Raw genomic sequence first — 12,847 nt, 5'->3', positions numbered from 1 at the left:
GGGGAACTGAGGCTGGACATTAGTGGTTTGCCCCCATGAGTGAACGGCTGATCAATAATGGTGCCCTGCCCACTATTGGCCTCTCACTGAGAGGATGTGTATGCTCCCAGTACATTCCCACACCAAGTGATGGAGCTGACCTTTAAAGCCCTAAACAGCTTTGGCCATGAATACCTGAAGGAGCGTCTCCACCTCCATCATTCAGCCCGGACACTGAGATCCAGCGCCAAGGGCCTTCTGGCAGTTCCTTCCCTGCGAGAAGTGAAGTTACAGGGAACCAGGCAGAGAGCCTTCTCGGTAGTGGCACCTGCCCTTTGGAACGCCCTCCCATCAGATGTCAAGGAGATGAATAACTATATAACCTTTAGAAGACATCTGAAGGCAGCCCTGTACTGTGATTCCTGTACAGTGGTACCTCGGTTTACAAACACAATTGGTTCCGGAAGTCTGTACTTAACCTGAAGCGTACTTAACCTGAAGCGAACTTTCCCATTGAAAGTAATGGAAAGTGGATTAATCCGTTCCAGACGGGTCCACGGAGTACTCAACCTGAAGCGTACTTAACCCGAGGTATGAGTGTACTTGGTTCCGGAAGTCGTACTTAACCTGAAGCGTACTTAACCTGAAGCGAACTTTCCCATTGAAAGTAATGGAAAGTGGATTAATCCGTTCCAGACGGGTCCGCGGAGTACTTAAACTGAAAATACTCAAACCGAGGTGTACTTAAACCGAGGTATGACTGTATTGTAGAAGGCTAGACCCGTTGGGTCCCTTCCAACTTGACAGTTCTGATAATAGTTGCCAAGTTTTCCTTTTTCTCTCGAGGAAGCCTATTCAGCATAAGGGAATTTCTCTTTAAAAAAGGGAGAACTTGGCAGCTATGGTTCTGATTCTATGAGTGCTCAGCAAGCCAACAGCCCTCTCCTTCGAAACAAATCAGGATGGATAGTCAATAAACCGGGAGTCTGGAAGCGCCCTTAGCCTCCGGCAAAATTTCTCCAAAATTTCTGTGAAATGGGCAGGAGCCAGATTGACAGTCGGGATCTGTCAATGAGGCTGGATGGTGATGGGGGGAGGAGGAAATTATGTCATCCTCGGAAACAACAGGAGTGCGCGAAACGGGTGGGGGTGGCGACGGCCCCAAAGCGCGCTTTAAAACGCTTCGCTCGCCCTTCCCGGGGCTGATGGGGCGCAGGGAACAGCTCCTCTCTAAGAGAGCCGCTTCACTTTGCTCACTTGTTTCCAGTCCTCCTCTCCTCACCCCGCCCCGGGAGCTGTGGCAGGAGAGATCGGCTTCCAGGTAAATCCCGCTGTCTTCCCTCCTCTTCCCAACGGAGATGCTCTCCTCTGGAGTAGAGGGCGGCTGCCCTTGCCCTTCCCACTTCCACCAGCGCAAAAGCACCTCCGGCTTATGTCCCTGGGTCTGCGCCTCCTATTAAGGGATGCGGTTGGGGGACAATTCAGACGACTGCCACGTCCCTTCGGCTTTTTACACTTCGGTTGTAGGCTGCGATCCTAGAGGCGCTTAAGGCTTTAATCCTGTACATATTGCCCCAGGAGGCAATAGCTCACTGAAATAAGGAACTGACCTTATGGGCAGCTGCCCGGGAGTAAGTGAAATCAGTAGGGTTTACTTCAGAGTAGGCGTGTTAGGCTTGAGCCTGGTGACTTTCGGTGTTGACGAGGACAGGATCGGGATCATTGCAGGCGGCTTGTTTTAAAGGAGCGCGTCTGTAAAAAGAAAAGGAGCAAACGCGTTCACACGAGATTGCGCGTCTTTGGGTGAGGAAATCGAAGAACTGGATGGAATGCGGCTCCTAGGAGTCACACAGAGACCCGATGAGAGCAGCTTAGTTGGCTTCGGGACAGCGGTTGAGGAGCCTACAAGCCACGGTGGCGGAACGGGGCGCATCTAGAACAGGGCGTTTGAGGATCGCAGCACAGCGCGCTTCTAGGATTGCAAAGGCGAGCCGCAATGTTCCTGAGTGGGCTTGGGGATTTCACGGCCGCGACTTTGGGGGATTATTGGAAATCCTGCAAAAATGTTCTTCCGCCAAGTACTATGTGCTAAAACTGGTCAGTACGAGTGTATGTGAAAATGTGTGTGAGCGCAGAGGGTGACATCAGAGATCGCTCCTCAGGTTTTTTTTTGGGGGGGCGGGGTGAATAAAAAGATGAAAATATATTAGTGTGCCTATGCACCTACATATTCCTACACAGGGTTCTTTGTCAGATGATCACGAATGTCTTGTCTAATCTGAAGACGGAGTTGCTGCCAGTAACCAATAATCACCCCTAGTTTCCCTCCTCCCAAATATTGCTTCCTTAGCAATAGTAATCGACAATCCTGTCGCGGGGAGTTCCGCGGAGCAACCCGAGACAGTCGCCCGGACTGGGAACGCGCACAATTCCTCTCCGCTTGCTTTGAACCTGCCCAGCGTCTGTTTAGCAGTGGGACGGCGGCGGCAGTGTCGTTTCCTCCTATTCTCTCCCTCTCCGCGTGGTTAAAAAAAAATATCAAAAAATCTCCGCGGTCTCTTTAAATCTCCGCTTGTTTTGGCACCCGCACTCTTCTCCCCCCGCCCGCCGCCGCCTCTGTTTCTTTGCTGCCTTTCAATCCCTGCGTGAGCAAAAGGGCTTCCTCTGCAGGGAAGGAAGGGAAATGCCTGCCGGCCGGAGCAGCAGCAACAGCAGGGGGAGACCAGCAAGAGCAGCAGCAGCGGCAGCAGCCCTGGGCATCGCACGGCGCGCAGCGACCAAGGACCTTCCACTTGCAGCGAGCTGAGAGCGGCGATGGGGCAGGGCCACGACGGCTCCCCGAGGCACTGATACCCCCCACACCCAACCCCAGTCCAAGAGGCTCCGTCCGGACACTTTTGGAGACAGAGGGAGAGAGATTTCTGCTGTTGCGACTCGCGTCTCTTCCTCTCCCCACATCCCCTCCCGTCGCTTGCAACTTGGCTGGAGAGATCTCCTCCCCCGCCCCCTTTCCCCAGTCCTTCCATGCCCCGACCTGAACTTTAGCAGCCCGGGGGCTCCGGCTTAGGGAGCAACCCTGAGCGCCTGCCAGGCGGAGAACATGATTTGAAGCCGGGGAGGCGGCCAAGAGGGACGCAGCGAGCCGAGCGCTTTGGCGGAGACTCCAGAAGATGAGCCACGCAGGTAAGGACTTGGAGCGCGACCCGGAGAGGAGAAGGGGCTCCCAAGGGCGACCCCCCGGCTCCCAAGGGCGACTTCCTGGGCGGGCGCGAGTCGAGGAGCCCGGGCGAAACTCTGGCGGGAAAAGCCGGGGATCGGGGGACTCCCTTCTAAAACAGACGTGCTGAGGGACAGGGATTCCTCAAGCAGAGTTTGCCTCTTTCTCATTCCTGCGGGAGGCGTTTACTCTTCCTCTCCCACCCCCACCCCCGCCAGGGTTATATCCGATCGATCGATCCATCCCGCTACCGGATTTGGTAATCGATCCCAGTCCGTCCGTCGTTGCTTTCGCAGAATCAAGAGAGGGGAGGGTCGGCGAGAGCGGAGCTGACTCTCTTGCCCTGGCGAGGAAGGACCCGCTTCCCCTCTCCGCCCGGGCGCGCACACAAGAGCGGGAAGCGGAGCCTCGCCAGGTCCCCTCGAGCCCTCCGCGCCCGAAGTGTCCTCTTCTTAACGACCTGCTAATTTTATGCAGCCGAGAGTTTGTCGTCCTCTGGGGACTTTCCCCTTCCCAGCCCGGGATGGACAGACACGCACCAGGCGTTTAGAGCACGTCCAGCTCCCCAACCCAAATAATTTTTTGGAATTGATGTTTGCTAAGGGTGCTGGGAATTATAGCTCTGTGAAGGGAGCAACTAAAGTTCCCAGGATTCGTGTGTGTGTAGAGGGTGTGTGTGCCTGACCATCTTCCCAAGCTGACCCGCCAGAGGGATGAGATGGGCTCCCCGAGCTCCGCCTCTGACCCGAAGGACCGGCTGTGCCAACTTTCCCCCCTATTTTCTCTTCCTCTCCCGGTTGAACGGATCTCTCCGCGGCTGGCACAGCCCTGCCGGTCCGGCGAGGAGCCAGCGGCTTTGGAGGACCCGGGTGACACACAGTGCGCTGTTTGTTATGCTGAGGCTGTCTCGCTGCAGTTTGTGTATGTGTGTGTTGCAGTGCGCCCTGGGAGCGCATTCGCGGCGGAGGTTAATTGGGGAGTGGGGTGGCGCTTCCTTTGCTCTCGCCGGCCTTGGGCAGCCAAGGGCGGGCTCCGCAGAGCGAAAGAGGCTTAATCGGCGCGGGAGGAAGGCAGGCAGGCAAAAGGTTAAAACTGTCCGTGTGAACGGATTTCCCCAATGCGCGGGAACGAGGAGCAAGCTGATACCGTAGCAAGCTCTTGCACTCAAGTCCTCTTTGCCAGCTGGTCGCTGCGAGAAACGGGATGTTGGGATTCCTGGGCCTTTGGTCTGATCCAGCAGGGGCTCTTCTTATGTGGCCTTCCAGGTGTTGATGGTCTCCCTTGGTAGTCTCAGGGTTGTGGGTTCAAGTCCCGTGTTGGGCCAAAGATTGCTGCATTGCAGGGGGTTGGACTGGATGACTCTTGTGGTCCCTTCCAACTCTACAATTGATTCTATAATAAATAAAGGAATTCGCTGACTTGGTGTTGATGGGGGGTGGACTCCCCACAACATTTGGAGGGCCAAAGTGCCATATTGCAATAGCCAGGATTCAAAGATCAATTGCCTCTTATTATTTCTCTGGTTTTCATCGCTTTACCCATCCTGACTTGGGCCCTTTCCAGCTCAGAGGGCAACAGTATAATTACTGCAATACCTGCACCATTTGCTGCTTCTATGATATGTAGGAAGCTGCTTTGTACCGAGTCAGACCTAGCTCTGTATTGCCTACTCTGACTGGCAGCGGCTCTCCAGGGTCACAGGCAGGGAGCTTTTCCCAGCCCTGCCTGGGGATGCCGGGAATTGAACCTGGGACTGTGAAAGACCTGCACGAACCAAAGAGAATGCATAAACCATGGAGTCTGTATGTGAAGCAGATGTTCTACCACTGAGCAACATGGTACTTCCCATAAGGTCCTTCCTTAAGTTATGATTGCAGGTCTTCCTTGCCCCCCCCCAGTGCTTTTCTGTGTGGCATCTGATAGATTGATGATTACACATCCCTGAGGAAATGTCCAATGAACTGCCAGTGGGGGGGGGCGCGGCGGCGGGGAAAGGCAGCGCTTCCATAGGATTCATACCGCAGGGATTCCCCCCAGCAGTGCTGCTCATAAGACTGAGTTATGAAGTCATTGCAGCTATTTCAATCATCGGTGTGAAAGCGGAACAAAAATGATAGCTCTAGGATTTTGAGCAAAAGACCTTTATCCTCCAGAGTAGAAATAATTGGCTAGAGAGGCTTTCCTTGAAGACAGTGTCCTCCAAGAACCTCTTAACCTTTGCCATAATTGGTGGTGTTTGTGCGTGTATGTTCCGCAAGGTGAGATCCAGGAAAGGAGACTGTATAATAGGCCTATGTTCAGGGGGGGGGAAACTGCAGCATACTGTACAGACAAAGAGAAAAAAGTAATATCTGAAATATTAAGATCAACTTAGTAACTGACGGAATTGCTCCTTGTGATAGCTATTGCTATTATTATTATTTTTAAAAAAACATGTTCTGGCTGCTCTCAAAGCAGGGATGGGAAACATGTGGACTCTGGTGGACTACAACTCCCATCATCTCTGACTGCTGGCCTTGCTAGCTCATCCCTGTCTTTAGTTGTTCCTGCTTTTGTATTGGGGGAGTGGGAGATGCTCTCAATTGCCGCACTTTTGTGGGTGCTTGCTTTGGTTTATGCAAGATATAAAAGGGAAGGGCAGAGCTCAGTGACAGAAGGTTTGTGTGCAGAAGTCCTGGGCTCAGTCCACAGCATCTCCAGGTAAGACAGAGCCTGGAGAGCTGCTGTCAGTCAGTGTGGGAAATACTGGGCTAGATGGACCAATCATCTGACTCAGTATAAGGCAGCTTCCTATGTTCCTACGTACAGCATATGCAAAGCCATTGTCCTTTATGGCTTGAAATGGGAAGAGCTTTTGGGCACAGTTCCTTCTCTTTCCTTGAAGCTTATATCATGGGCTCAGATACTTTCTCTTTAAACTTGCATCCTCCCTCCCATTCTCCAAACTGTCCTGCCACTTTTGCTTGACTTTGATTCAGTCTCCAAATAGTCAACACTTAAAAAAAATAAAAATAAAATGCTTCATTGTGCTCTGAAGGAAATGGATCGAAATTCGCCTTGCCCTCTCTGCAATGTTTTGAATGACAACCTTTGGGGAATGACTGAATGCAAACAAAGGCTGGAGTAGATGACCTTCAGATATGTGACAGGTGTTGAATTCTAAAGCTTGATGATTTTAAGAATAGAGTTTTACAGCAGGGGCGGGCATACTTCTGGCTTGCAAGATCTCGTTTGTTTTTCGGTAGAACAACAATGTTTTAGCTAGATCACGCCCATAGTAGACACATATTCTCAGATATCTGTCCATCTCATGAACAGCTGACCAGTGTGATTGTTAAGCAACTTACTAGGATTATCTGGGCAGGGTCCCAGCAGGGAACCACATGGGCTTGTGTGTTTGTGTGTGATAAAAAGAGAGAGAGAGGGAGGGAGGGAGGGAAGGAAGGCTTCTAAGTAGATGCGCCTAGCTGGATAGAGGTAATTGAAGTTTGGGCACTCAGATTTGAGTCAACCTCTGTCACTTCCTACACCCTGGTCCAGGTCCAGGCCCTATCCTCTCATGCCATTGTCTGTCTGCCAGATATTACTTTACTGAATTACATTAATGGGTGATAACAAAACTTATATGGTAAAAATTCTGACCTATTGATTGGGCATCCCAGTAGCTCTGGGTTATTGGTTTCATCTGGTGAGGTGGAAGGGGAGTAATTTGAATCATTACATTGTAGTTCATTTTATCTCTGCAAAGTGACTTCCTGCTCTGACATTCCTGCCCAAATTCCCCATAAAATTTTACAGTAAAGCTCTCTCTCTCTCTCTCTCTCTCTCTGCTTGGCCAAGTCTTTCAAATGAGCATTTAGGAACAAAGCAGAAGATTAAATAAACTCGAGATTGACCAAAGGATCTTTGACATGAGCAGGGCACTCTCTATTTTTTAAAAAGTGAAGAAATGAAATAGGCAGAAGAACCATTGATTGCATGTAAGAAAGGAGGGGAAAGGAAAGAGAGAGGGGGAACAAATTTGTATCCACCCACCTACCCATCCATTCTTATGTCCCAACGTTATCCATTTGCTAAACTAAACTAGGATTCACAATTGTGCAGGAGCTCCTGCAGTATATCTTGGACTTGAGAACTGTCATTAGAATACAGTGGTGCCTCGGGTTAAGAACTTAATTCGTTCTGGAGGTCCGTTCTTAACCTGAAACTGTTCTTAACCCGAGGTACCACTTTAGTTAATGGGGCCTCCCGCTGCCGCTGCCGCTGCCCGATTTCTCTTCTCATCCTGAAACAAAGTTCTTAACCCGAGGTACTATTTCTGAGTTAGCAGAGTCTGTAACCTGAAACGCCTGTAACCTGAGGTACCACTGTACACTGTTAAGAACCCACCTACTCTCAGCAACCAGAAACATCATAGCCAGACACTGGAGAAGACCTGTCAGGAGTAAGCATGGACCAATGGTATCAAATAGTATGGGAAACAGCCTTATTAGAAAAACTAACCAATAAACTGAAACTGACACAGGGACAAGAAGAAGAAGAAGAAGAAGAAGAAGAAGAAGAAGAAGAAGAAGAAGAAGAAGAAGAAGAAGAAGAAGAAGAAGAAGAAGAAGAAGAAGAAGAAGAGGAGGAGGAGGAGGAGGAGGAGGAGGAGGAGGAGGAGGAGGAGGAGGAGGAGGAGTTTGGATTTGATAGCCCGCTTTATCACTACCCGAAGGAGTCTCAAAGCGGCTAACAATCTCCTTTCCCTTCCTCCCCCACAACAAACACTCTGTGAGGTGGGTGGGGCTGAGAGACTTCAGAGAAGTGTGACTAGCCCAAGGTCACCCAGCAGCTGCATGTGGAGGAGCGGAGACACGAACCCGGTTCACCAGATTACGAGTCCACTGCTCTTAACCACTACACCACACTGGCTCCTTCACCCCGGTTTGGTTCTCCTTTATCACATACACAGCCCAACAAGAATCCCCTGACAGCATACGAATCAATCTGGCTTCCCTGGATGCTTCCCTGCAGGGGTCACCAAAACAATGCTGTAGAACAGTGCGCGAGAGGCAGGGGGCACTAAATTTTAGCATTGCACAGGGTGCTGCCAAGATATGAAAGCCCAAAGTTGGCCACTTCTCCAAGCCTCTCCATCTAGCTACTCTCCCTCTCCACAGGCCACATCCCTTACTTCACACGCCAAGTATTTTTGTCCAGAATATGTTTTTGAACTCTAACAATGCCTCTTGCTTCCATGAGTGGAGGATACAGATGGGTGTGTGAATGTGTGTAAAAAGTAAGCCCACTCACTGTACAAAGGGGGAATTATCATTCATTGCTCCACCTCCTTTGGCCTCTGGCCCTCAGAAAGTTACCCAGAAGGAAATGCAGCTCTCAGGCCGAGAAAGGTTCCCCAGCCCTTGACAGAGGCGGATTTAGGGCAGTGTGGTCGCAACTATGATGTAGTGAATTGAGCAGAACAGAGGGCAAAAGATGAGGGGGGCTGAATTTTGGCCTCACTGCTGAATTTTGGTGCCGCTGAAATTTGAAAGACCAAAGTCTGCCCTGCCCCTGTTCTTCAGAAAGCATGCTGAGCAGTGGCGGTGAAATTCTGAAGAAGCAATGGCGGCTGAAGTTGCTGTGGAGATGTGGGGTTACTGCTTCCACACACATCCCTCATAATCATGATATCTAGTTTGGACCTCATATATAGACACAACTCATGAAAAAGAGCAAAACCCCAGGGGTGTGAAATCCACGACGTCTTGAAATTATTTACAGTTTCATTCCGCGATACCGTTGATGACAGCTCAGATGGTTTATAACATCAGCGGAGGCTCCTCTTGCTGGAATTATTTCCTTGTAAATCACTCCAACCCATCAATTTAACAATCTCTATAACATATGGGAATCAGGTCACAAAGCATATGCTCCAGATTTATCTAAATTCTGAGGGAAAAAAATGATAATATGGCTTACCAGCACAGCCCTATTAAACTGTGGTTTATTGGGTGGTTAAGATAGCCTGAGGAGCAGAAATTAGCATTTGTAGACTTCATCTCAGTGCAGCACTTCTGAAATGAGCTAAAATAAATGAGGATAAAAAAATATTCATCTTTTATTATTATAGTCAGTAATAGTGGATCGCCAAGCCTTTGGTTTTAGCTTTACTGATAGTGTTAGGAAATTGCTGAATGTCTTGGACCACGTAATGGCTTTTATGCCTGTTGTAATGCCCTGTGCTAGATGCTGTATGCTTTTTAATTGTATTTTTATTGCTTCTTTTATTTCTTGTATATTGTATTTTATTGTATTACAATTTGAATTCTGCAGAATTCAGATTGCAATGCAGTAAAATACAATACAAGAAATAAAAGAAGCAATGAGAATGTAATTAAAATCAATATGAATATTTGATGCAATGGATGTGCCATCTTCTGTCTTCAACCATAACTCCACAGACATGCCATTGAATCTAGATCACCTGAATGAAGCTCACGTACTACTGGCAGTCCACAGACCACAGCCTGGGAAGTCCTGCTGCAGACCATTGCTGGTTCCAGGTGGTTTGGGTGTGGCATTGGGCAATGTGTCCTCGGTGGGTGCTTCCTCCATCTGAGAGAGCCCACCTCCTCACTGTCACCCCTGCACATTTCCTTTTTTTTAAAAAAAAATATTTTTATTAATTTTCCAATTAAAACCAATTATATCACATTTCAATATTTCAAATTATACACATATATATATCAATCAAACCGAATGTTATGCCAAATCATCTAAATAATTTATTTTTGGGTTCCCATGCTTCAAGAAATTGGGAATTCCTCGCAACTGTCCACTGCCGTCTTATTTCTAAAGTTCAAATCGTCCTCCAAGCTCATAATATTCCAAATCTTCCCCTTACAGTCACCTAGATGTTTTCCACTTTCATCCGATTGTTCCAGCTGCTGAGATAAATGTCAAACGAAGTTTCACAGATGTTCTTTCTCCTGTGTGAGTTAATCAGTCCAGCCTCCCCATCACCCCTGCACATTTCCTTCCCCTCTGCTTCCAGGCCTAGTCTGCACAAGCACCCAGAGGAAATGCAGAAAGCAAATAGAGGATGCTCTTCTGTCTCCTCACTCTGAGCACTGTTTATATGCTCAGAAAGGGCAGGCAGGAGGAGGAGCAAAGCCAGAGGTTAGCAGTAGTCGTCCTGTAGGTGTGAGTTGTTTGGCAGATTCCTAGTGCATTGGCAAGTAACTACCCTTGATGCCAGCTCTACTAAAGGCTCGTGATTTTTAATGACTTTAATGACCTTTGGTTTGGGATCATAGGAGAGGTACATACTTAAGTCAATGTGACTCAATTATTCCTAATAATGCACTTGATTGCAGCTATAGGATCATAGCTTTAGGATCATAGGAATGCAGGAATCTCAGCTAAAGCATCTGTAGTGAATCCTCCCAATTAATACCACCCATTAATAATGCGGCGGATCTACTCCTGCTAACTGCCCCCAATTAATTATAGTGCACCCACCTTGAGGTACACCAGTTACACGAATTTCTACAATTTACCACAGATTATCTAGTGGGGGACTTGTGTGAGGGGAAACTTGATGATTAGAGTCTCAGGCAGAAAATAATCAAGCAAATAGGAAAAGTTTTATTAAACAACAACAACAAGGTTTATGAAACAAAGTGGGTCAGGAAATGTGTTCCTTCAGGTAGAAGTTAACTTGTTTACTTTAACTAACTCTAAGATGTTTCAGGCTTAAAGGCAACACTATAAGCACAGTTCTTCTTAAACTTCAGTTACAGAAAATCAGTTGAAACAAAAAAAACCACAAAAAATCCTTCCAGTAGCACCTTAGAGACCAACTAAGTTTGTCATAGGTATGAGCTTTCGTGTGCATGGTATCTGAAGAGGATCCAGCACTTTGGTGGAGTTTCAGGGGGACTGCATCACCAGACTCTAGTCCGGCTCTGCTGTCCGTCACAGCATCTCTGACAGATGGCCATCCAACTTCTGCTTAAAAACCTCCAAGGAAGGAGAGCCCACAACCTCCCACTGTTGAACAACCCTTACTGTCAGAAAATTCTTCCTGATGTTTTTTCTTGTAACTTGAAGCCATTGGTTCGAGTGCTGCCCTCCAGAGCAGGAGAAAACAAGCTTTTCCCCTCTTCCATGTGACAGATACCGGTAGATGTAAGAGGTTGCTCTTTTTATGATTTACAGAGTGGTGGTTTTCCAACTGTGTTCCAGGGTTACCTGAAAGACAACTTGCCCAATGACACTGGATCTTCCCCTACAATGCGTAGCCACAATAGTCATACCGGAGTTGGTTCCTAGGGCACATTTTCAAGATGAATCGAGCACTATGCAAAGACAATTGACTTGTGGATATCCTGAAAGTGATTGCATTTGTGATGATTGAGCTGCTCTGTTCTCCTAAAGTCCTGTGTACTTCCCCTCTGCTGTGTTTCCACGTTCAGAATGACACAAACAGGGTTTGCATTCTGAGATATGACTACTTTACATAATTGTACAGATCCATGATGTGAATTTGTGCAACAGAGGTTTTTTACCACCATGGGCTTATGTACACTTACCTTTTGCCCCACACTTCCTAGGCAAAGGCCCATACAGTACTTTAAAGCACTGGGTCTGAGTGTCTTTTTTATTTTATTTTTGTTTTTCTCCAGTGCTTTCCCCATGAAAACCCACTCCTTAAGACTGAATCAGAACAAACAGCAATTCAGGTTTCCATGAATTGCTGTTTGCACCAATGCAGCAGTAAAAGAGAGCATTTTTGTGGGGAAAGCACCAGGACCATTAAAAAGAATGGGTCTGGACATGGCGCTTTAAAGCACAGACTAGAAACTTGACACAAAAGGAAGTCTGGATGAGCCCCCTATGAGGAAGAATAAAGAATTAAAAGCCTAACATTACCACTTCCAGCATTTTTTTTGCAGGGGGTGGGGAGGCAGGGAATTGCTTGCCTCTTCATTAGAGAATTTCTTTGAGGCTCTGAAATTGCAGTTGAATGGACTTTCCGAAAAGGGATGTAGCTCTGCTGGAACAGAGTCTCACCCAGAGGAAAGTGGACAAGCAGAGGAAGAAACAGATGCTGACAAGGAAACCTCAAACAATAAGGGGAGGAGAAACACAAGAAAAACTGTCTGATACAAAACAGTTTTCCATAGGTACAGGGTGTCTTTTTCTTCTCTGATCTGATCCACCCCCCCTTCTCAACCCAGCAGCCCAGTGACAGATCTTTGAAACAAACAGGCATGTTTACCATTTTAAAAGCCTACATGCTTCTCATGGTGCTGTATATTTTGTCCTTCACAAAGTCACGGTGGAGAAACCTCTGCACTGGCCAGCTGCAACGGAGGCAGAAACGTATTGGGAGTGAAATTGCCCCCGACAAAAGTGCCACTGAGATATTTTGTCCTGGGAGAGATTTTTATTATTATTATTATTATTATTATTATTATTATTATTATTATTTGATTGCTAACCTTACACATGCACACCCTGATCACTGGTACTCAGAAGAAATGGGGAAGTGATTAAAATGAGCTTAGTCAATAGCAGGTCATAACAATTAAAGATCTTGCAACCGTGGGAAGATGGCACTCTTGGAAATATTAGAATGTGGAATATTGGATAATGCCAGTC

At 47.8% G+C, this 12,847-nt stretch overlaps 1 protein-coding gene across 3 annotated transcripts in view; it reads left to right on the top strand.

The window, feature by feature from the left end:
- The first annotated feature begins 1,159 nt into the window (after positions 1-1,159).
- Positions 1,160-12,847, top strand: part of FGD5 (FYVE, RhoGEF and PH domain containing 5) — a 141,972-nt gene continuing 130,284 nt past the window's right edge. Inside the window, exon 1 of one of the 3 annotated variants that reach the window (XM_035106525.2) lies at positions 1,160-1,300. Coding sequence is in view for 2 of the 3 variants with exons in the window: in XM_035106523.2 (XP_034962414.2) it covers positions 3,150-3,162 (13 nt within the window). In the remaining variant the exon portion in view is untranslated. Of the gene's footprint in view, positions 1,301-2,331; positions 3,163-12,847 lie in introns of those variants that run through there. The other 2 variants (XM_035106523.2, XM_035106522.2) reach the window with 2 other exon arrangements.

This window comes from Zootoca vivipara, chromosome 2, assembly GCF_963506605.1.
Source record: "Zootoca vivipara chromosome 2, rZooViv1.1, whole genome shotgun sequence".
NCBI classification, from domain to species: Eukaryota; Metazoa; Chordata; class Lepidosauria; order Squamata; family Lacertidae; genus Zootoca; species Zootoca vivipara.
The sequence above is the reverse complement of the archived record's forward strand: the minus strand, read 5'-3'. Positions and strand labels throughout refer to the sequence as shown.